This window comes from Eublepharis macularius, chromosome 18 (assembly GCF_028583425.1).
Source record: "Eublepharis macularius isolate TG4126 chromosome 18, MPM_Emac_v1.0, whole genome shotgun sequence".
In the NCBI taxonomy this organism is placed as follows: Eukaryota; Metazoa; Chordata; class Lepidosauria; order Squamata; family Eublepharidae; genus Eublepharis; species Eublepharis macularius.
The window spans coordinates 4,852,641-4,876,107 of record NC_072807.1 but is presented as its reverse complement, the minus strand read 5'-3'; the positions used below and the strand labels follow the sequence as shown (position 1 = coordinate 4,876,107).

The 23,467-nt window shown below is 46.2% G+C and overlaps 1 protein-coding gene across 3 annotated transcripts in view; it reads right to left on the bottom strand.

Annotated features, from left to right (window-relative positions):
• Positions 1–386: 386 nt before the first annotated feature.
• FBXO40 (F-box protein 40) overlaps positions 387–23,467 on the bottom strand; it is a 55,763-nt gene continuing 32,682 nt past the window's right edge. For 2 of the 3 annotated variants that reach the window (XM_055003060.1, XM_055003059.1), the window contains exons 2-4: positions 20,294–20,323; positions 11,124–13,022; positions 387–672 (exon numbers count right to left, since the gene is read on the bottom strand). In XM_055003060.1, the coding sequence (XP_054859035.1) occupies positions 445–672; positions 11,124–13,022; positions 20,294–20,296 (2,130 nt within the window). In that variant the 5' untranslated portion in view covers positions 20,297–20,323 and the 3' untranslated portion in view covers positions 387–444. Of the gene's footprint in view, positions 673–11,123; positions 13,023–20,293; positions 20,324–21,144; positions 21,542–23,467 lie in introns of all 3 variants that reach the window. The other variant, XM_055003058.1, reaches the window with a different exon arrangement.

The following is a 23,467-nucleotide window of genomic DNA, read 5'->3' as shown; positions in this document are numbered from 1 at the left end:
CCTCGCCCCTTGCCTGGCCCCCATATAGTAAAACTCCATTCTTTGAAACTCATCATTTTAATATCAGGTTCAATTCCAAATATGTTTTAATTAAAATACAGTGGATGTTTTTCTGCCCTACCTTGAGAGACAGAACAGGCAGAGCAAGACTGACACATAATAGAACATCCGTTCCCCGCTCCGCACTGTCCGTTCGCCATAATCCTTCTGCTTTTGAGAGCGATGAACATGCTACAGATGTTAGGAGAGCAGTTCCCATTGATATGCATGATTCTGTAATTGCGCTCTCCAACTTTTGAAAGCTATTAGCTTAGGCCTCAACACAGCTGAGATTTTTCTCTTGTACTACTGAGGGAGAGCGTATAATTTATTTCATAGACAGCTGCAAAAGTCTTAAGAGTTTATTTTCAGAACAAAAATGGTACATTGCCACACATCCTGAAATTAGCGCAGCCTTCTCTGCAGCTTCTTTGGGCCAGATTTGTGCTTGAATGTAGACACCAAACTCTCTTGCATCAGCTCCTCAGATGAAAACATACTGGCCAGCCGAACAGGGTCCTTCTTGCGCTCCACCTCATAAAAAGGACAGGTCTTTAAGTGCACTGCCATGGAAGGGACGTCGCTGAACTGCCACTTTTTAATGGTGGAGAACGAACTGCTAAACTTCCAGACCTGTTGAGGAGAGCAAGGGGGGTAAACAAGAAGCAAATACAGGCAAGTTCATCCGCATTCATTCACAGAACCCTCAGCTTTGCACACAATTTCCAGCTCATCCTCCTTCCTTTTCTATGAACTGATTCATAGGGATTGTTTGCTTTTGAATCTATTTTTATTGATTTTGAAATCCACCCTAAGGGCTCTATTTGGTTGAAAAGTTTAAAAATATATACAAATAATAAAAAACAGAACTCAAGCATCTAACCACAGGGGTTCCATGGAAATTTCCTCACATTTACCCTTAATTTTTATTACCAACAGTTCGCAACACTTTATAGTGAAACAAACCAAAAGTTCAGTTCCTGCGCTGAGGAATTTACCATCTAAAATTTTAAATGTTTAATGTAAATCAAAAATTTAGCAGATACAGGCTTTTTAAAAAGTTAATTACAAAGCAGTAGTATCATCTAAAGGAGCAAAAAAAGCACACCGTTCAGAGAGAGAAAAATCATCAAAAGAATGTGAAATCTCACTGGAAGAAAAACATCTGAGCGACAGGAGCCCCAGGGAGAAAATTTTCCAAACTCTGTGCACTGACATTAGGCAATGAGAGACGATGAAACTGCAAGCCACTAACAGAAGGAAGGGCCAATATTTCAGTCTCTGGAGACGAGAGGGGGAAACATTGGAGAAAGAGAAAGGGGTGGGGGAAACGACATTGCCAGCTGTGTTAGTTGGTGGCATGTAATCCAGTGCACAAAGGAAAATCTAAGATTCCAGGAGGACCTGCCAGCCTGTCCTCGTGGCTGGAAGGACAGCGTTATAAGAAGCAACAGAAAAGGAAATCAAGACTTGTGGAAAAAGGATCTTTAAAAAATATATTCATAGAATCATAGAATCATAGAGTTGGAAGGGGCCATACAGACCATCTAGTCCAACCCCCTGCCCAGGGCAGGATCAGCCTAAAACATCTCTGACAAATATTCATCCAGCCTCTTCTTGAAAACTGCCAGTGAAGGGGAGCTCACCACCTCCCTAGGCAGCTGATTCCACTTTTGAACCAGGGTATAAACTGTAATGAGTGAAAGCTCATACTGTCATATACAAATGAGAATGAAAGACCATCTGTCTTTATATCCAGGTCAGAAGGTGGAAAGGGTATTACAAAGAAGTTGGAGTTAGGAAGCTGGAGCTATGATGTAATCAGCTTGATTAGGGCTGGGAGACATGCATAGAGGTTCACAGAGTTGGAAGGGGCCATACAGACCTTCTCGTCCAACCTGCCCGATGCAGGATGAGCCTAAAGCATCCCTGACAAATACTAATCCAGCCTCTTCTTGAAAACTGCCAGTGAAGGGGAGCTCACCACCTCCCTAGGCAGCTGATTCCCCTTTTGAACTACTCTGACCGTGAAAACGTTCTTCCTAATATCCAGCAGGTACCTTTGTGCATGTAATTTAATCCCATTGTTTCGGGTCCTACCCTCTACTGGCAACTGGAACAGTTCCCTGTCCTCCTCCAAATGACAGCCTTTCAAATATTTCAAGAGAGCAATCATGTCCCCCCTCAATCTCCTCTTCTCCAAACTAAACATTCCCAAGGCCCTCAGCCTTTCCTTGTAGGGCTCAGTCTCTAGACCCCTGATCATCCTCGTCGCTCTCCTCTGCACCCTCTTGATTTTGGCCACATCCTTTTTGAAGTGAGGCCTCCAGAACTGCACACAATACTCCAGGTGCGGCCTGACCAAGGCAGTATAGAGAGGGGCTATGACCTCCTGCGATTTCAATGCTATGCCCCCTTTGATACAACCCAGGACTGAATTAGCCTTTTTTGCCACCGCATCACACTGACTGCTCATATTCAGTTTACAGTCCACTCTTACCCCAAGATCCCTTTCACATATACTACTGCCCAGAAGTGTATCCCCCATCCAGTATTTGTGCTTCACATTTTTGTGGCCCAGATGTAATACTGTGCACTTGTCTTTGTTGAATTGCATCCTATTCACAGCTGCCCCCTTCTCCAGAGTATTCAGGTCTTGTTGAATTTTAATTCTATCTTCTTGGGTGTTTGCTACCCCTCCCAATTTGGTATCATCAGCAAATTTAATGAGCAGCCCTTCCACTCCTTCATCCAGATCATTGATAAAAATATTGAAAAGTACCGGGCCCACAACCGAGCCCTGCGGCACCCCAATGGACACCTCCCTCCAATCTGATGAAACGCTGTTGACCACCACTCTTTGAGTGCGGTCCTCCAACCAGTTCCCTATCCACCGAATAATATCCAACCAGTTCCCTATCCACCGAATATTAAGTGCCAGTCCTTAAACTATTTTAGCTATAGCATCTCTGCTGTCTATTACTTCTCAAAGAGAGGGGGGATAACTTGTCAGCATGGGAATACAAGACATGAAATGCAGGGGGGGGGGAATCCCTTGCAGTTCCAAAGTCTGCTAAACCTCAACTGTTTCCAAGCCTGTTAAAGCTCCACATACTGCAGTTCACAGGAACACGCCACACCGCCCGGGAGTGCGCCCTGGGAGGCGTATTCCCCCACCTTTTCCCCTGCTGGCCGGGTAAGTGGGGGGTGGAGGGTGGGATCAGGGGATCCCCTGCCCCCAGCAGGAGACTGGCAACCCTAGTTAGGGACACAGTTTTACCTGGGAACTGTAGCTGAAAACAGCGTTATGTCCTTAGTGTGGGGAGGCAGGAAGAGAAGAGCTTTTCAAAGATAGAGCGGCGGAAAATCACTGGAGGAGAGGAACTTTGCACTTGTTTTCTTGCAATCTCAACAGAGAGATGAACTACCAGCTCTTCCCTTCCCGTGACTTCTTGCACTAGTGTGACAGGGTCCTGTATTCCTCTCTCTGTTGTGACTGCAAGAAAACAAGTGCAAATTTCCTCCTCCACAGCCATCTCGCACGGCTCTGTCTTTGAAAAGCTCTTCCTCTCTCCTGCCTCCCCCCACTAGGGACATAATGCTTTCAACTACAGTTCCCAGGTAAAATTGCATCCCCAACATTTAAAAACATATGTCTGGTGTCACTTGTAGCTTAGTTTTGCAGCTTAAAATGAACCAAACGCTTTCCAGGTTAAAATTACACTATAACAATGGTGTTAAAAGATCAGCCTCTAATTTAAAGACATGGGAAAACAGAAATCTTTTAGCCTAACACCTAAAAGAGGATAGGTGGGCACCAGGGGACCCTCAAGGGAAGGGTGCCACTGCTGAAAATCCCTGTCTCTGCCTCCTCTGACGTGGACCAGGGCTTATGATGAGGCATATCTTAGGTGGGCTCCTCCTCACTTCGCTGCTAGCTTTCCACTGGGCCTAAGATATGGTTGTCCGTAAGGGCTTTATGTTAAGAACTGATTTTGGACAAATACATTTTTTTTCTCATTTGGGCCTTGGAATTTGTTAACAGGTGGCTATTGTTTTGCATTTGCTTTGTAACAGAGTTGTTGGTTATAGTCATTTATATTAATTCATTTTTTATTGTGGCACTCGCTTTTGAGTTTTGTTGTTAGCAACCATAAAGCTTTTGGGAAAGTCTAATATCCACGAAAGCTTATGCCAGAATCAAAGCTTTTAAGATGCCACAAGACTCTTGTTTATTTTTACAATGAGATGTAGCAATTTTATGTAATGCTTCTTAGCAACAGCAAAGCATGTGCTGTGACATTTTGAAATTCCTGCCACCGTAGCCCTTGCCCGCTTTTCATCTTAAAAAAAAACTCTGCACAATCTGCATGATCAAAAATCTTCACCAACACAGTCATCTGCAACATTCTCTTTCTGATGCTGCCCACAGGTTGCCAACTCTATGTTGGAAAATTCCTAGATATTTTGGGGGGGGGTGCAGCCTGGAGAGGATGGTGTCTGAGAAGAGGGAGCTCATCAGGGTATAATGTCATACAGTCCACCACCCCTCCGGGGCCACTCATCTCTGTAGTCTGGAAATCAGCTGTAATTCTGAGAGATGTCCAGGCCCCACCTGGAGGTTGGCAACTCCCTGCTGCCCAGGCCACTCTCTGAGCAATGAATGAAAGGGGTGCAAGTACAGCTATGCGCATAGATCCAGAGGAGTTAGCTGTGTCACTCTGTAGTTGCAAAATAGTAAAGAGTTCTCGAAAGCTTATGCAAAATAAAGTTGGTTAGTCTTAAAGGTGCTACGGGACTCTACTATTTTGTAGCTATGTGCACAGTTTCTCCAATTTTTTTTTTAGATGTAAGATGGGAGGGAGGGAAGCTACACAGAATCACCAAGCTAAAGCACAAAACGTTCTTACTGGTTTCAGAATAGGGTTGCCATATTCTGGGTGAGGATGGGGAATGTATTCGCTTACCGTGAAGCTTCCTTTCTCAGTGGTCCAGGAGTGGGGCAGTCCTTACTTTTGGGATATAGCGCCTCCTCTCCGAAGGCAGGGTCAGTCAGCTGATTTTGATCCTGGAGGGGAGGGGCTTGTCCCTAGAATCACCAGTCTGTTTGTTCCCAAGCCCTGACTCCCCATCACGATACCAGAAGGGAAAATAATAACTGCCCTCAATTTTTTTTTTAATAGAAAGATTCCTCCCTTGAATCCACTGGGAGGAAGACTATCATCCTAACTCTTCATCCAATCCTAGAAGCCGCCCCACAAGAAACTCAGGTGGGCAGGACTGCCCCACTCTTGGTCTACCGAGAAAGGAAACTTCACGGTAAGTGAATACAAATCTTCCATTCTCCGGTGGTCCTAGAAGTGAGGCAGTCCTTACTTTTGGGACATACAAGAGCAGTGTACCCCAGGGTGGGTAGTCTGGCTTCCAGGCCTAGAGGGCCTCCTGCTAAAGGTTGTCTCTGGGGAAGACCATTTATCTATCCTATATTTCTTGATGAGAGAATATACTGATTTCCATGTGACTACCTTATCGATCGTTTCTAATGACTAAAGGATTTATAGGCTGCCTGTGTCACTGTTTCCCTTAGTGAGTGCGCCCTGACATCTATGGACATCTCCAGACCTCTGGCTTGACATGACAGAATTATGTACCTTCTGCTTTACCTACTTAGCCAAGAAAAGGATACTCTGGGTCCCAAGAAGGACCTCCTGCAAACACATAACTAGTGTCCCAGATTTCTGAAACACTGTTTAGTCCTGCCCAAGTGGAATCTCACAACTCTACGTATATCAAGGAAGTGTGAGATTTATTTATTTATTTTCTTCCTGTGCTTTGGATTAGATTAGGAGGGAAGTGCTTTCTCTCCTGTCCTATGAAAACATGAAGTTCACCTTTGGAAGAAAGTTGTCTTTGTTCACAATTTGCTCGACCATCTTGGAGGAAAGGGCATTGCTCTCTATCTACTGCTAGTGCCTGCCATTCTGACACTTGTCTAGCTGATTTTATTCTCATCTGAAAGATGACTTTAAAGGTCAGTTCCTTTAGGGAACATGAGGTCATAGGCTCAAGGCATCTTTTGTATAATGCTCTCAATACCAGATTAAGATTTCACGTGGGAAAAAAGCCCAAACGAATCCTTGGAAGATTCTACAATGAGGTCTCCTTTTAGAATCCATTGCCATGAAGGTGATATGTAAGGGAACGTACCTTCCTAGAAGGGTGTTGGGATGGTCACTACCTGTTGTCTAAGGGTGTTGGTATTAAGACTTTTCTTCAACTCCTCTTGAAGAAGGATAGTAACTCCCTAAAGACATGTCCATGGTCATCACTGTTCTCTCTGGTTCCCTTAGTGGGACACCATCGTGGGACTGAATGAGGTACAACCACTGGTTGTTTTCCTGTTTGAGGATCTCTGGCAATTCAACTATCTTGGACCTCTTGTGATCTAACGCCCCATGGTATGGCAACAGGCATTCTGAAGTGCGCAGATCAAGATGTCATTTGGATATGGGAAAGGAGCCACTCTTCATGGCCTAGCCATGCTATCAGTGCTACTAGGATTCTGATGAACACCATAGGTGGTGTTTTCAGCTCAAAGGAAAGGCCCAGTGTTGGAAGTGCCTCTGAGAGATCGATGGAAGCCAGACAATCTCCCTCCTGAATGGCAGTCATGACAAATTTTAGCCTTTCCACTCCGACCTTCTTTTTCCTAGACTTCTATTTTATTTGACCAAATTCCTTTGGATCTAGGGGGAAAGGGACCAGGTGGCACAGAACCGAATTCCACTCATCACAGTATCCAACACCCATCTGTTTCTTATTATTGGCTGCCAAGGGTTTGCCAAGATTGTAAGCATCCCCCAAACACCCTTGCGCCTGCTGCCTTGGTGTAGACACATTGAGTTCCCTTCTTTGGCCCTTTAGAATTCTGACCAGATTTGTTGAAGGAGAAGATACTACCCTCCTCTCAATGTTTGGTCTACTTTCCTTTATTTAGAGTTTCTCAGACATGTTGATATCTTTGAAAGGAACCGTGGTTACTTTGGCTTTGGGGCAAATGGTCCACATTCCAATTTCTAAGCTAAGTGTTGTGCCTGCTTGCCTGAAAACCATGGTTCTTGTTAACCACAGCATAGCATATTGCCGGGGATATTTTCTTAGTTTTGCTCTTTGGCTCTTTAAAGGAGTTTACTGCTCACTACAACCAGGTCTGAGACTTGAGAAAATGTGACTCTAGGAAGGAGTGGAGTTGTCACCAATGCTCTGAAGGATGTAGCGGAAACTTCCAATTTTTTGCGCATAGCCAGTTCAAACCACTTGATGCTGGAATCCTAGGTAGTCCATCCTTGTCAACGGGTAGCACAGGATTAGATGGCAGGCTGGTAACCAGATCATCCACCAATGGCAGCTTGATCCTCTCAGTAACCCCTGGAACTAATGTATAAGACTTGGGGGGAAAGGGAAATAGTAGTAGTTAGTTTTGCCAGAGTTTCCCTCTTAGACTTCTACAAGTATGAGAGACTACTGGAAGGGAATGCCTGATGAGGTTATTCCTGATTCTAGGGAGGATTCTCTCCAACCCCTTAGCCCTTAAGGGAGAAGACTCCAGGATCCTCAATCACCTTAGGGAGCTTTCTAGGATACGGCTCGTGAGGAAGACCTGCTAGGGGATTTTCCCTTCTTTTAATAGCTCCCCTTTCTTCTTGGCTGAGGGACAAAACTGATAGCTCAGGGTCCTCAGGTTGAAGGCTTAACCGAGATATGTGCTCTTAATGGCCCTTGCCTCCTCTTTAATCTGGGGAGGGGGCACCCCTTTACCTATCTGGAGTCAGACCCCCATACTGGAATGCCTCTCTTGCCTAGCTGAGAGTCTAGCCGCTAGACTATTTATTGGTGTGCCTTCAGGACCTCTTTGAATTCCTTATTTCCATCCTGGGCCATGCCAGTTCGTTTGTTAAATAGTAACTATGGCTGCAACTATGTAAATAGGGGGCATGTAATTTCTTTCCCCTTAGTGGTGGAAAATGTCATCCAGTCATTGTTGCCTCTGCAACACTGGTCTTTTTTGGAGGTCTCCCATCCAATTGCTAACCAAGGCCAACCCTACTGAGGTACTGAGATCTGATGAGATCTGACTTGCCTGGACTGTGATATCACACAGTCAGGGGCTGTGATAAGGTCAGAGTAATCATTATTCCCCCAGAACCGCTAGGGAATTGAGACTTTTACCCAAGGTCAGCCACCGAGTTCAAGTAATTATGGGACTCGAACCAGCAGGGTAATGATTCATGGCCCAGCACTTAACCACAACATTACAGCAACTCATTCCAGGCTTCCTTGCCTGGTGGATGCAAATCCCAGACCTTCTCTCTTTCACTAGTCTCTTGAGAGGCCCGGAAGTAGGCCGAGGCCTGGGAGTTGGGCAGGTTTAGGCCGCAGGCTTGCACTCTCTGAGGCCTGGAAGGAGGCTAGGCCTGCCTTTGCTGACCTACCACCAGCAGAAAATTTTCCAGGCGTTCTTGCCTGATGGGTCCAGGCCCTTGGGCTTTTTCTCTTTCCCTGACCTGTTGAGAGGCCTAGAAGGGGCTGAGGCCTGGGAGTTTGGAAAGTCTAGGCCGTAGGCCTGCGCTTTTAGAGGCCTGGATGGCTAGACCTGCCTTTCCTGACATTCTGCCACCCAAGCCCCTGGGCATTTCTCTTTCACTGGCCTGTTGAGAGGCCAAGGAGGAACTGAGGCCTGGGAGTTTGGAAAATCTAGGCTGCAGGCATATGCTCTTTGAGGCCTGGGAGGTGGCTAGGCCTGCCTTTGCTGAATTCTGCCATCCAGGCCCTTGGACATTTCTCTTTCACTGGCCTGTTGAAAGGCCTAGAAGGGGCTGAGGCCTGGGAGTTTGGAAAATCTAGGCTGCAGGCTTACGCTCTTTGAGGCCTGTGAGGTGGCTAGGCCTGCCTTGCTGACATTCTGACAACAGAAATTTTCCCACCATAAGGAGAAATGAAAGTGAAAGCATACCTCACAAGTCCAGGCTGAAACGAAAGAGAAATAAAGGAGGGCTCCCTTTTTATTTTGGGCGAGCTGGCTCTGAGGCTTCTGCTACTCTTTTCTCCTCTCTCCTTCCTTTCACGGCCCCTGTTACCTGCAGGATCAGTCTTACCGCGGTTCAGTCGGGGCTGCCGGGGTTGGAGCACGTCCTCTGCTGCTGGTGGAGGCTGCTCCTTCCAAGCCTGAGGGAGTTCCTGATAATATTGGTCTCTACAACAGGCTACCGTGGACTCAAACACCTCACTCACCCTCTGGCCGTCTGTGGAGTTTTGCGGTTGTGGCCGTGGAACCTAGGCGCAACCTAGGGCCATCGGCTCTAATGCTCGCCGTCACTCCAAGCAAAATGAAGATGGGGTAGGTGGTACGGCCTTTCCTTTCCCCTGCAAGCTCCGCACTGCCTGTGGCCTCGGCCTCCCTGAGTACTGGGATTACAGGCGTACACTGCCACGCCCAGCTCATCTCTGGTAGTTTCTTCTTAATTGGGATTGCTGCGCTCTGCAGAGCGTTGCTGAAGACGTCCTGCTTGGATGGCAGGGCCAGAAAGACTGGTGATTCCAGGGACAAGCCCCTCCCCTCCAGGATCAAAATCAGCTGACTGACCCTGCCTTCGGAGAGGAGGAGATATATCCCAAAAGCAAGGACTGCCCCACTCCTTGGACCACCGGAGAAATACAGCCCCTCCCCCCCAGTCGTTTGCCCTCATTCCAGCAAGCAACGGAAGAGGGGGGATGAATGCAAGGATCGGAACAACATCTATGATTTTACTATAGAGTTTTGAGGAAATGCTAGACCTTTCAGAGATGCAGTGGTTTCACTTCCAGTTAGGCAGCTGTAAATGATGCCGTGATGTCGTAGGATGCTGTTATGGTGAGTCTCCATCCCCCCAAAGTCTCCCAGGTGTTTCCAGCTGAGGAAGTGGCAGGCCATTATAAGAAAAGCCTAATTATAACTATTGCAATGGTTTTGCAGTATTAGAAAAATCAAGTGCCCAACAGCCAGACTCTAGAGCTCCCCTGATAAATAAATCATATGTTGGCACCAGAAACATAATTACAGGATTCCATAGTTGGGCCTTTAGCAGAGTATATTGTTTGCAGTGAAAGCGTGATCATAGGCGGTGTGAACTGGTTATGCTGGCTGGTGAGAGTGTAGGGAAGAAAATAACAAGCCATACCATAAGAGCTCTTTAGTGTAGGAACTCCATACTCTGATAGGAAAGGAGGAGAGAGATGGATCCTATCTACCTATCTAATCTAAGGATGGACATGGATGGCAGAGCAAATCCTGCATCCATGGTTGCAAGATGAAGGGAAGGGAGAAGATGGTGGGTGTGAAAAAGCCAGGAAGAGAAGGATGTCACGAGGAGTAAGTCCTGAGAATAGCAGTCTACACATCAAAGGACAGTCAGAGCAGTAAATAAATACCCTTACCTGTCTGTCTTTCTAACTCTAACTCTTTGGTTTGTCCCTCTCTGAAACCTGAGGAAAGGGACAGTGTTAAGTCCTCAGCCATTTCCACACAGCTTACCTTGTTCTGGAAAACAGTGAAATCTCACGAGAAGATGCTGTTATCGCGTCTTTTCGTGCAATAACAGCATCTTCTCGCATGATATCGTGTGAGATTACACTGTTTCCCAGAACAAGGTAAGCTGTGTGGAAACGGCCCTCCTCTTCTAACACCGCCTTCATCATACCAGCAGCCAGTTCCTCTCAGATTTTGTCACTTTTTCTACTGAGCACACACTTTTGCAATAGAGCATGCTCAATAGAAGGGACTGAAGCTCTTTTCCTTTTCCTGATACCACGCTGCCACTGGGATCACCAAACTGCCAGCTGCAGAGGGTGGGGCTGAGGGTAGCCTCCTCTGGCCATCCCTGCTGCTTGCATTCAATATCATAATTTCTAGCAACGGAATGAGACACCTCAGCATTCTGACTTTGCTAGCTGCCTTGAGTTTGCCAATGGAAAGGCAAGATATAATTTAACAACCAATAAATGCAACATTTTAGTATGTGGGCACGGACTTATCCCCCATCACTTGCCTTTCGGCGGATTCTCCATGAAGTGCCCCCGTGGGAATATCTCTTCTTTTCCCACAGCAAAAAGACCATTCCTCTTTCTTGCAGCAGAGTGGCACAGATGTCCCTCATCAGAATTGACACCTGAGCCAGCTGTGACAAGCTGAAGCTATCCAAAAACCCAGCAATGTACTTCAGGATCTCTAAAGGAAGGCTGCTCAGAGCATCCATTTCTTTCTCTCTGTTATTTCTTGCAAAGTTGCATGGCTTTGTTTCAGAGAGGGCAGGGTGAACCTGCGGCTTCACAGCTAATGTCTTGAGATCTGGGCTATAGACAACACAGGACTTTTGCCCAGCAGGGCACCAGGGATTCTGAACGAATGTGCACCCCAGGTAGGCAAGCGGGCAGCGACGCTGGAACCATCCATCTAGGCAGGACTGGATATCGGCGTGAACATTCTTGAAATGCGACGGAAACTCGTCTCTCCGGAAAAAGCAGTTGCAGGAGAATGTGAAAGCTGAGCTGCTTTTGTTATGCCTTCGGGTCACGCTCTCGCTGTGAAGCTGCAAATGGAGGCCTGGTGGGTCTTTTGCATCCAGGATGTCTGCTAAAACAAATGTGGGGGAGAAAGGTTCCTTGGCAAAGCTGTATGTCTGTGTCCCAAAATCCACAAACAGGGCGTCAGTACTCTTCATCTCAGAGATCTCATGACCTTTCAACTCTTTCTCCAGAGCGCAGAGCAGTGTTGTTTGGATAGCATCAGACTGAGGGAGATCCTCCAGGCTTATACCTAGGTCTGAAGTATCCACAGATACACTCTTGGTTGGCTTTTTGTATAACATGACATCCCCGAGGCGTGCTCTTTTGCCACAGTAGCTGACTGGTACTCGGAAGGTGGTCACAGTTTTCACCTCTTGAGCTTCTAGGTTGCCATATACAAAGTCTTTCTCTTTCGGAGTGCAAGCAGCCATCTGGCCAAAATGGATAAGCATCCTTCCATGGTGGACCAGATACATATTATAATCTCCTACAGGAACCTCCTTTTTCAGTCTGTCCAGGACCCCATCCTGCCAAGGTGCAAAGCCAGTCTTTTCTGCTAAATTCACCTGAGGAGAGAATTGGCTTTCATTGCTCTCGCTTGTACTACTAACTGCTTCTGGTTTCTTTTTTCGTGTGCTGTCAGCGGATGCCTGGCCCATTTTTGCAGAGCTACTGTCTTGTTCTTTCACCCGGTCATCAGCCAATAAGTTGGTCACCTTGCATGCTTGCAGCTCTTTACTGAACATGTTTTCCCAGGCTTTGTAACCAACCAGATCCATCCCTTCTTTGTCCTTAGCCAAACTCTCACGCTCCTGCTGGCTAAGCTCAGGACCCTCGTTTGCTTCAGTGTGACCAGCTCCTCTCCCAGCATCTCCTTCCCCCAGATCGCCATCGTCATCAGTGGCTTCTGCTTCATCCATAGAACAAGGTTCTCTGCATTCTGGGAAAAGTTCTGCCAATTTCAAGGCTCCAAAGAGAGCCTTCTGATCTCTCAGAGCCAGGGCTACATCCAAGCATTCGGCACCGGGTTCCTCCTTCATGATGTTCTGATGCAGAACACCTTCTGAGTCCACACTTGGCCAACGATTCCACTCCACTGAGCAGCAGACGACGCTGGCAGGGCAGACCTGGAGATGTTTGGCCACTTTAAAACGAGCCATGGTGAAAGGGCAGCCATAGACAAAGTTGAGGCAGGAGACTTCCTCGAGAGGACACAGGAGCTGATGCTCTTCGGCTTTGCACATGTGGAAGGTGGCCCCACAGTGGGAGCGACAGTTGATCACCAAGCAAGAGACAGCCGGCACAACTGGAGCTTGGCAGTACCGGTTGAAGCATTTCTCGCAGTGCTTGTGCTCTTTAGGGTATGTTCTCTGCTTCCTGCCCTATCAAAGAGGAGACAAAAACAGAAACGAACCTTCAGAGTGCCGACAAAAGACAGACTGCAGTCCTTTGCGGATGGCTTTTTTAAAAAAGCCCCCTGCATTTCAAATTGTCTAGAGACTATCTTACCAAGCAGCTCTGTGTGTGTGGCCAGTGCCTTCTGAAAATATTAATGCAATGTATATGGCAATCAGGGTTGCAGAATCGAAGCAGCACACTTCAATTAATGGTTCAAGCAGCAACTTAACCCCAAAAAATCATATAAAAGCAAGAATTCAAGTAAAAGAAAGAAAAAGCCCACTGCAATAAGGCATATCGAAGTCAGGAAACACCTGCAGCCAGGAAAACTGACGAGGTTGCCTTCTGCTGAGTCGAACCCCTGCCTGTCCAGATCAGTATGCTCAGACTGGCCACTTCTTTCCAGGGTCTGGCAGTCACTCTGCATGTTACTTCTTTTATGAGAGCTCCACAGAGCCAACCTGTGCTTCTCACAGACATACATCACCTTGGGGATTGGCTTCTGAGTGCAAGTGGGCTTAGAAAGCTGCCTCTGAGGGAGGGCGAGCTCCTACCTTTCTCCCAAGCTTTTTTCCCCATACAAAAACATAGCAGACGGGTGACATTTCCACATTTCTACATGGAGGTATTTTGTGCACACACAGCAGCAGAAAGGGGGAAACTCTCCTTCCCCGCACTGTTTTGCTTTGGGGGGGGGAAGTTTGGGAGAAGGGCAGGAGCTCTCCCTCCCTCGGCAGCAGCTTTCCAAGCCCATTTGCACTCTCGGGTCTCTTGGTCATCTTTGGAGGTCTCCTATCCAATTACTAACTTGCTTAGCGATCTGACAAGACCAGGGTTGCTTGAGCAAGCAGATACCCAGTTGCAGGTGTCTTCACTAGGTGTGTTCTCAGTGGCCTGTATGTGGGTTTCTGCCAGAGGTAGCACTGCAGTGTTCTGCCACCCACTTCTGCAAGAGGTCTGAATTATCTGTCACAAACATGAAGCGAACGCCGAGTTGTACTTAGGACAGCTGCATGTACTTATGACAGATGATTCAGATAACTGGTTTCCTACACCTTTCATACAACCCAGATTGAAAATAGGGGGTGGGGGGGAAGCAGTGTCCATGCAGCAAGGTCAACAGACCCAAAGTCAAAGTGGAACCTGATCTACAAACAGCTAAGCCCTACATCCCTGAACCAGATTTTCAAATGTGTATGACAGCCACCAGCCTGCAGCCCGATTTTGGTTTATTTCAGTCTGAGAAACATCTATTGACATCTTTTCCTCAGAAGATTTCTGGATTTTGCTTCTATTTCTAACTTTTACAGTTCTGCCAAATCTTCTAAACAGTTAAACAGGGCTGTCAGCATAGGATTCCCTCTGGGGCCACCTCAGAGCTCATACCCTACCCTGTCATAAGGTGTGTAGCCCCCAGACCTGTGCCTCAAGGAGACCCCCATTTTGGGCCTCCACTTTGGTTCTAACATGGGCTTAGGTCAAGAAAATGGCGTCTGCGCCCTGCTGAAGTTAAGCTAACTCATTAAGCAGCAGCAAGCCCACAAGGACAATGAAGCCATGATGAGTCATTAAGCAGCAATGCAATGCGGACCCACTTCAGAAAGGCCACCTCAGGCTGATTAATCCTCCCAGGAACCTGGGCGACCTCCTCCCTAAGTAATTAGGCCCTAATTAACAGAGGGCCCTTTTGCACTCAAGTTAGTTAGTTTATTGTTATTATGATCCAGGATCAGAATTTGCATCAGCATATACAGTAGTATCTAACAAATACATTGATTACATGTCTAAGCATATCTAGAAAGCTGGGCAATATATTTAAATACATAAAATTGTTAGATATTGGTTAATATTTCTTAAGGGAGCTGCACTCAAGTTTAAAAGCGATGGATCTGAGCAGTCAGCCCTATAGCCTTCGCACCAGCTTGGAACTGCCCCCTTTTACACTCTCACGTTTCAGTCTCACGTTCTCTGCTGTATTTTATATTCACTTGTTCTACTGCAAGCTTTGTGGGCTACTCAATACACGTCACTTTTTTTTTAAGTTTGAGCATGCGTGGTAAGACTAAGAATCTCCGCTCTCTGTGCTGCCATTTCAAACCCTAATTGTTGAAAGTTTGAGTCTTTTTACTTAGAAGACAGCACAAGAGCAGCTGCACTGAGATTAACACCAATCGATGGTTGTTGTGGGTTTTCCGGGCTGTATTGCCGTGGTCTTGGCATTGTAGTTCCTGACGTTTCGCCAGCAGCTGTGGCTGGCATCTTCAGAGGTGTAGCACCAAAAGACAGAGATCTCTCAGTGTCACAGTGTGGAAAAGATGTAGGTCACTTTTCCTGTAGGAGACTGTTTTTCCTTGGTTGTTTGATTCATCCTGGGTTTGATTGCTCTTCGGACAAAACCAGGGTCTTGCAATCAAACCCAGGATGAATCAAACAACCAAGGAAAAACAGTCTCCTACAGGAAAAGTGTTTTTGCCATATATCAAAGGAATTACTGATCAGATGGGAAAGCTTATGAAAAAGCATAACCTTCAAGCAGTATGCAGACCCACCCGAAAAATACAACAGATGCTACGATCAGCAAAGGACAGTAGAGACCCCCTCACCTCTGCAGGAGTATACCGTATACCCTGCAGCTGTGGACAAGTTTACATCGGGACCACAAAGCGTAGCATCCAGACAAGAATAAAAGAACATGAAAGACACTGCAGACTTGGACAACCTGAAAAATCAGCAGTGGCTGAACATAGCCTAACTCAAACAGGGCACAGTATCTTATTCCAGGACACCAAAATACTGGACAACACTTCCAACTACTTTGTCAGACTGCACAGGGAAGCCATTGAAATTCACAAGCATAAGTAAAACTTCAACAGGAAAGAAGAAACCTTAAGAATGAACAGAGCATGGTTTCCAGTTCTGAAAAACACCAGGCTAACAAAACATTCTATCCCCGACAATAGCCCTGCAGAGAAGATTAGCACATCAAGTACCAATCCATATGCAAAAGAACCTCCTCAGGACACAGTGAAGCCTCCCGCCATTAGCATTCCACACCCTGGGAAACTCTTACAGGATGACTCAGCTCAACCCCACCCCTCCTGAGTAGATACAAATGACCTGCCAACATCTTTTCCACGCTGTGACACTGAGAGATCTCTGTCTTTTGGTGCTACACCTCTGAAGATGCCAGCCACAGCTGCTGGCGAAACGTCAGGAACTACAATGCCAAGACCACGGCAATACAGCCCGGAAAACCCACAACAACCATCGTTCTCCGGCCGTGAAAGCCTTCGACAATACATTTAACACCAATCCTTTCACCCCCACCCCCATTGCCTACTATTCACGGAATGATCTTCCTTCTCCCCCCACCCCCTGCCTTTTTTTACTGTTCTCTGCAACCAGAGAATAAAAGAAAGCTGGTTCTATGCAGGGAAGGCTGCAGGAGGGAAACGTGTGTGGGGGGGGGGGAACCACTCCATTTAGCCAGGTCCCAACTGAACGCTTTAAAGAAAATAATCTTCTTAGGTTTGTGTTGGGGAAAGAGTCCATCTCCATGACTGTTAAATGCCCACAATTCTGTTTTAAAGTGCTTGACGCCTCAATGATACTACCCTTCAGAAGCAGTAAAAAAAATCAGATGGGGAGATGAGAAGGGAAGGGGCAGAGCCCGCACCACCTCTGCTCGTCTGGGAAGGAAGCAGAGGAGGCGAGCGATGGGCACAGCTGGGCTGCTATTTGGTGCAACGGTTGCTGCCCAATGGCAAAAGAAGCATTAGGGGAGCTGATGAGGGTGGGTGTGGTTAAATCTGATCTGGCCAATCAACTTGCAATAGGAAAGGAAAGGGGGGAGAGAGAGGCAAACATTTTACATTTACTTTCACCGACTCAAGCGCGAGTCAGCATCTGAGGCAAAAAAAAGTCGAGATATGTCCGTAGTCAGATACCCCGGGGAAAAGCTAACATAGCCCGGAGCTGCGTCACATGATTAGCTCGGAAGTGTAAAAGGCAGAAAAACATGGGATGCGAAACGGTAATGAATGCGCTGTAAAAACCGAGTGCGAAAGACGTACAAGATTTCCCAGCCCAAGAGGCAAAAGGATTGATTTCCCAGCCAGCTCAGTTCTACTGTTCCCTAATTTCATCAACCCCACCCCCAGCCGCAATCCTATCTCTGCTCAGCCTCTGCAGGGAACATACTTCCATTTTTGGTCAGTCTTGCCCTTTTTGCATATCAGGCCTTATGCATAATAGGAAACTCCCTTCTACAATTTTAACATGATCTCATCACCCCAACCCCACTCACCTCCAAAAGCTAAATTAGTTTTCATCCCCCAAATCACCCATATCCAGGAAATTAAATCTCTCCGATTCAGATGCCAACTTTTATTCCCCTCCTAATTTCTGGCAGAAGGGTATAAAACATCATGCTCTAGCCCCCAATTTTTGTAGCAATTTTGGAGCTCAACTCGTTACCCCAACTTCACGTTGGCTTCTTTCTCCATGGATCCATTTTACTGGGCTGCTTTGCCACTTCCCCCAGGACCGCCCCCCCCCACTTCCTATGCCAAGGATCAGGCTGTTAGGTTTTCTTTCTCCCCCCTTTTATCTTCCCCTGGTAGTCAGGTAGCCATTAAGGAAAGGTTTGTTTTGCTTGCTGTTGTATAAACTCTCTCTCCCCCTCTCTGTTTCTCCATTCTAGTGACAGTGGTTTAATTTGGCTTATGTTATCTCTATAAAACACTTTTTCATTTTAAAAAGTACTTATTCCTCCTCATTATTCTATGTGGTTTGCTAGATCTGGACCTTGGTATACACTGGGTAAAAATCCCCAAATACTGTTCTAATACCCCGCAATACACGTTTGTTCTGGGCCAGCGATAGGACACCTTTGCTTTTTACAGGGCCCCTACATGTATATCAGTTTGGGTAACGGGTGGAACTTAATCATGTTACTGCATACATTCCCTCATTCACACACCCCACGGGGTACACAAGATTCCCATTTCTTTCTCTTTCATCTCCAACTCAAAGCATTCACATTCTTTTCCTCTCATCTCTTCTCTACATGTAAGCATCCCAGACTCATCCTTTCTTCCATTCTTGGTCTCTTTTCCCCTCTCTTTCTCTCTCAGGTTACCCAGCTACCCAAGCTAGTCTCTTAATTAACGCTGGTTGAACAGCATCCTCTCTAATGAATTTTAAATGTAATGACCAACTAGGAAGAGAGAGGTCATTTCATCATTTGAGACCATGGTACAGATTCAATTGGTGAGAAAGATTTTTTAGCCTCCCCTACCCCTGCCTAGCACCCATGCCATTACCCTGGCTGAAGCTTCCCTTTTTCCTGAATTATTATTAGCCCTGTCAAAGAACAAAGTCTGTGCCTGTCTTTTTTTCCTTATTGGAGCTAATAGCAGGATGTCCATGTTGGTTTTAACTAATGAATCTAATAGGAGGAGAGAATGTCACCCTTGGCACCAGGGCCGAGATCCAAATAATTATTCCTCGTGCTATTTGCATTTCAAAACTGTTTATGTATCTCCAAGTATTTCTATTTTTAATTAAAAGCAACCATGGGGGAAGTTCATATCAGGACAGCAGAGTTAGAGGGCTCTGATTCCTAACCTTTCCCTAATCAAGGTGACTTCTTCTCTTTACCGGCTTTCCCTAGAAACAGAGGGTATTTCCCACCTCTCCATAGGTCAGCTATGCCACCTGCTTGGGTCATCTCAAGGGCAAAGGGCAGGATGCAGTGGAAGCAAAGGCTGCTTATTCCTCCCACACAACCCCACCCACAGCTAGGGTTGCCGACTTCCAGGCAGGGCCTGGACTTCTCCCAGAATTAAGACCTGTAGCCTATAGAGGTGGGTTCCCATGGAGAAAATGGCAGCTTTGGAGGGTTGAGTCTATGGCGACCTTATAACCCGCTGAGGTCATTCCCCAAATCTTGCCCTCCACAGGCTCTGCCCTCAAATCTGCAGGAATTTCCCTATGCACGGTTGGCAACCTACCTACACCTGAGTCATCACACTGCATAGCCACAGTCAGGATGTGCAACTGCACTAGGGTTGCCAGGTGCCCACTGGTGGTGAGCAAACTCCTGGTGGTTTGCCACTTCGCCCACTGATTGCTGATGATCGGAAGGAGGTGGCAAGCTGCCTGGCAGTTGGGTGATGCATAAGCTTCCAGGCCAGTGCACAATGACGTCTGGATGCCAGCTGGGCGTTCACACTAAGATGGGTAAGTACCAGTGCACCCCCCCCCCACAAACACACACTCCTGCTAGTTTCCAGAGAGGCATGGCAACCCAAAACTGCACATATGTGTGCCTGTCGTATGTATGTATGTCTGGCTGGTACACATCAGCAGTGCCTTACCCAGTCCCTGAGAGTCCAGGGCAACAAGATCCCAAGAATGCTATGCCCTTAACCCTCCCACTCTCAGCAACACTGCAGCAAAAAAATCAGAATCTTAGAAAAATATGTAGCATTTTTCACTATTATTTTCCAATAAAGTGTAATACAATAGCTAATATTCACCAATAAATATGTTTATCTGATCTGTTTACCTATGTAGAATAATGATATAAATTATATGTTGCTACCCAAATGCTACCTCTACCCAAAAGAAACATTCTAGCTTTACTCAAAAATGTTCTGGCAACCAGTCTAAATTTCTAGTTTTTACATGGGAAAAAAAATCCTGGACAAAACAATGCAGGCAGGCCATTTCACAGACTTTGGCCTAGTCCTCCATAACATTCTGCTCAGGCCACTTATAAGTTTTCCTCCAGAATAAGGGGGCTTCTCCCACAGAAAGAGATTCTTCCAGTCCTCCCCCATTGAAGGAAGGCTTTGAACTTGGCTGAACACGGCGAGTGGTAAGACACAAACTAGTCAATGTGTCTGGACTGTAAGGTTGCCAATTCCAAGTTAGGAGATTTGGGGGGTGGAGCCTGGGGAAGACATGGTTGGGGAGCAGAGGCGACTTCAGCAGGGTATAATGCCATAGAGCCCACCCTCCAAAGCAGCCATTTCCTCTAGGGAAGCTGATCTATATAGTCTAGAGATCAATCATACTTCTGGGAGATCTCAAGGCCCCACCTGGAGGTTGACAACCCTACTCCAGTCGTGGCAACACTAAATTCTCCTCTTCTGGTCAACAACAGTACGGCATACAAATTGTGTGAAGCTGAAGAGACCGCTCAACTGGTTGCATAAAGCCTATCTCATCTCTTTCTGAAGGTACCTACCATAGCTCCTGTTGATTGCTTCTGATGTCCCTGGAAGAAAAATTAAAACATTTAACAAAAGAATCGTGTGGTGCTTCAGAAATTTTATAAATACATTTGTGATAGATGGTATCTTATTTGTGTGCGTCTGGGAGCGCACCGTCTTGCAGTTCAACCCGCCTGCAGAAGCCACACAGCACCAGACCGACAGTGTCCACACTCAGTTGCTTCAGAAGGGGACAAGCCAACCACAATGCCCTTGCCATGTGGAAAAGAGAACAAACTCTAGCAAGCAGAGCCATAATAAGAGCAGGGGAAATGTGGTAGCAAAGAGTGTGAGTTGAGTCTCAGGTTCAAATCTCCCCTCGTCCATGAACTCAAGAGGTCACCAAAGGCAGCCCATTCTCTTTCAGTCACAGGACCAAACCGCACCCGATGGGAAGATGCCTGAACATCACCCACCCACACCTCTTTCCCCAGCAATTTATCATTGTGGGCGTGGTGTGAGACGCCATCCCATTAATGTTTCCTTACATGCACACAGAACTGAACAAACACAGAACCGAACAAACACAATCACACTGACTGCTGATTGGAAACAAGCTATTGTGATGCTGCAGAAAGTGTGTGTTTTGTGCCAAATATGTGTTACTGGGGAGATGTATGTTGTCAGCACCCACGCACGCTGCCCTGTAATGTTTCAATTGGCCTTAGCCTTTTATGTTCAATACGGGGGCCTACCTTACAAGGCTGTGAAGGATTACCAAGATAAGGTAAGCACAGTGCTTCCAATGCTATACAAATGCTAAGTATTTGTAATGCATCGTTACAATTAATAATGAAGATCATGCATAATCCAAAGCGTACTATACCTCTGCAACACTTTTCAGGTTTGTAAAAGTGAAGCAAAAGTTATTTGTAGTAGTTCCATTGTCTGTGCTGTGGTTTCTTGTGTGTTCTCTCTCTGCCAGCATCTGTTACTTGGGTGTTGCACTGCTGAACTGGGTGACCCACAGACTGAGCTAATGTTGAGCGAGCCACAGCATTTGGCTTTAAAACAATGAGATTTTCTACTTAGCGCTGTTTGCCTTTAGAGGGCTTAGAGAAACAACAGTAAAAACAGCCCTTGGTTTGTCACATCAGACCTCGGCTGCTCCGATTCTTGGAGAATTTTGATGCATGCATCATTGCTAAAATTAGCCTCGGCCATGACTTGCAGAATGCCCAGGCAGTTACGCAGCGTTAAAGCTATGCATGTACCAGTTCTGCCTGTAGATTAAAACAAAGAGAGCAAATAAATGACAGATAACCCAAAGAGGGAGCAGAGACTGAACACGTTCTTTCCATAGAAGATTAGTATTAGGCAAGTCTTCACCATGTAGCAGGAATTAATTTAAAAAGTTATTTAGTGTGATTCTGTTGTCAACATTTCAACCATGTTTCTATTTATAGATGATGTTTTTAAACTGGTGCCTAAGGCAGCAAACAGGATCCACAACATGCCCACTATTTAAGAAGGCTTTCCTGAAAAAGAAAGCAGGAACATTTTGCTTCCTTCTGCACAACCCACTGGAATACCCTAAATTTCCAACTGGCCACTGGAATGCATAAAAAGGAGGGTGGTTTTTTAGATGGCTTCCAAATGGCGAGGCCAAAAAGTATTCTTTTTTTTTTTTTAAAGAGCCCACATTCCCTTAAGACAAATAGCTGCTGCTGTGACCTCTGGATCCAAAGGTACGTATATGGAAGTTTCTTGTAAACGTATAAGAGGACTTTCAGTGGGTCATCAGAAGAAGTGCCAGAGTACTAAAGGGGGGTGGGGGGAGAGAGCTGATGTTGAATTAAGGACAAGGACTGATCGTGCTCACTCTGTAGGACACGTCGCCAGCAGGACGGCAAGCAGGGCTTTTTTTCAGGGGGAACGTGGGGGGACAGAGTTCCGGAACCTCTTGAAAATGGTCACATGGCCGGTGGCCCCGCCCCCTGATCTCCAGACAGAGGGGAGTTGAGATTGCCCTCCGCGGAGCGGCGTGGAGGGCAATCTCAACTCCCCTCTGTCTGGAGATCAGGGGGCGGGGCCACCAGCCATGTGACCATTTTCTCTGAGGGCAACCCACTGAGTTCCACCACCTCTTTTCCCAGAAAAAAGCCCTGACAGCAAGTATTGCTTTGCTGAGTTACCCAGGTTCAGAAAATGTACCTGAGAGCCAAGCTACAAGTGACGCCTGACAGCTGTAATGGAGAGCCAAGCTGTAAAACCAGGACGCCTACATTTCCCATCAAAACTTGAGGGAAGCTGACAAGTGTCCAACCTGTGTCAGGCGTCACTTGTAGCTTGGCTCTGACTTTCCTTAAAAGAACGGTTTGATGATTGCATTCTGTTTGTTACTGACCCAAATATGTATTAGCCACTGGTTGAACAGTATGTCACTCACTTTCTGCATTCCATGGCCCTTAACCCTGCTGGTTTGCTTGGGTTTTCTTTTTCTTTTGGTACCTCCATAAAGGGTATCTCTGTCAAGGAGCCACTCTCTGAAACTCTTGTGAAGATGGCAGCTCCAGTTCATGAAAGTTTATGCTGGGATTCTGTTAGCCTTTACGGTGCTACTATACCATTATCGTCCCCAAAATGAACAAAACAGCTGGCCCTGTCTCTAGTGCCTGGCCACTAAAGACAATACAAGAGAAATTCAATGGCAAAAGACTCCATTCTGCAGAGATAAAAACGTGAGGTTTGGAAACTTGCACCATAAAAATCCGGGTGACCTGCTTTGCTTTTATATTTATGAAAGAACTAAAATGAATAGAAATGCTCTAGCCTTCCAAGTCAAGACAAGGAGATTAGGAGGGAGTACTTCTATGGCTGCTCCTTTATTTATTATTTGCTTCGTTTGTCCCCTGCCTTCCACCGCAGTGGGACCCAAGCAGTTTACATCGTTCTCCTCTCCTCCACTTTATCCTCAAAACAACACTTCGGGGTAGGTTAGGCTGAAAGGGTTTTTTTTTTAATTAATTTACTTTTTAATTAAGCTTTATAACATACAACAAATAGAAATCAACAATGAACATCAACTGTAACACAACAACTAATCAATAATAGTTTACAAGTTTTGAAGAATATGAACATTACAATAACTTTTAAACAAAGCATACATAATATTACCAAATATCAGAAAACTGAGTCAACGTCTGAGC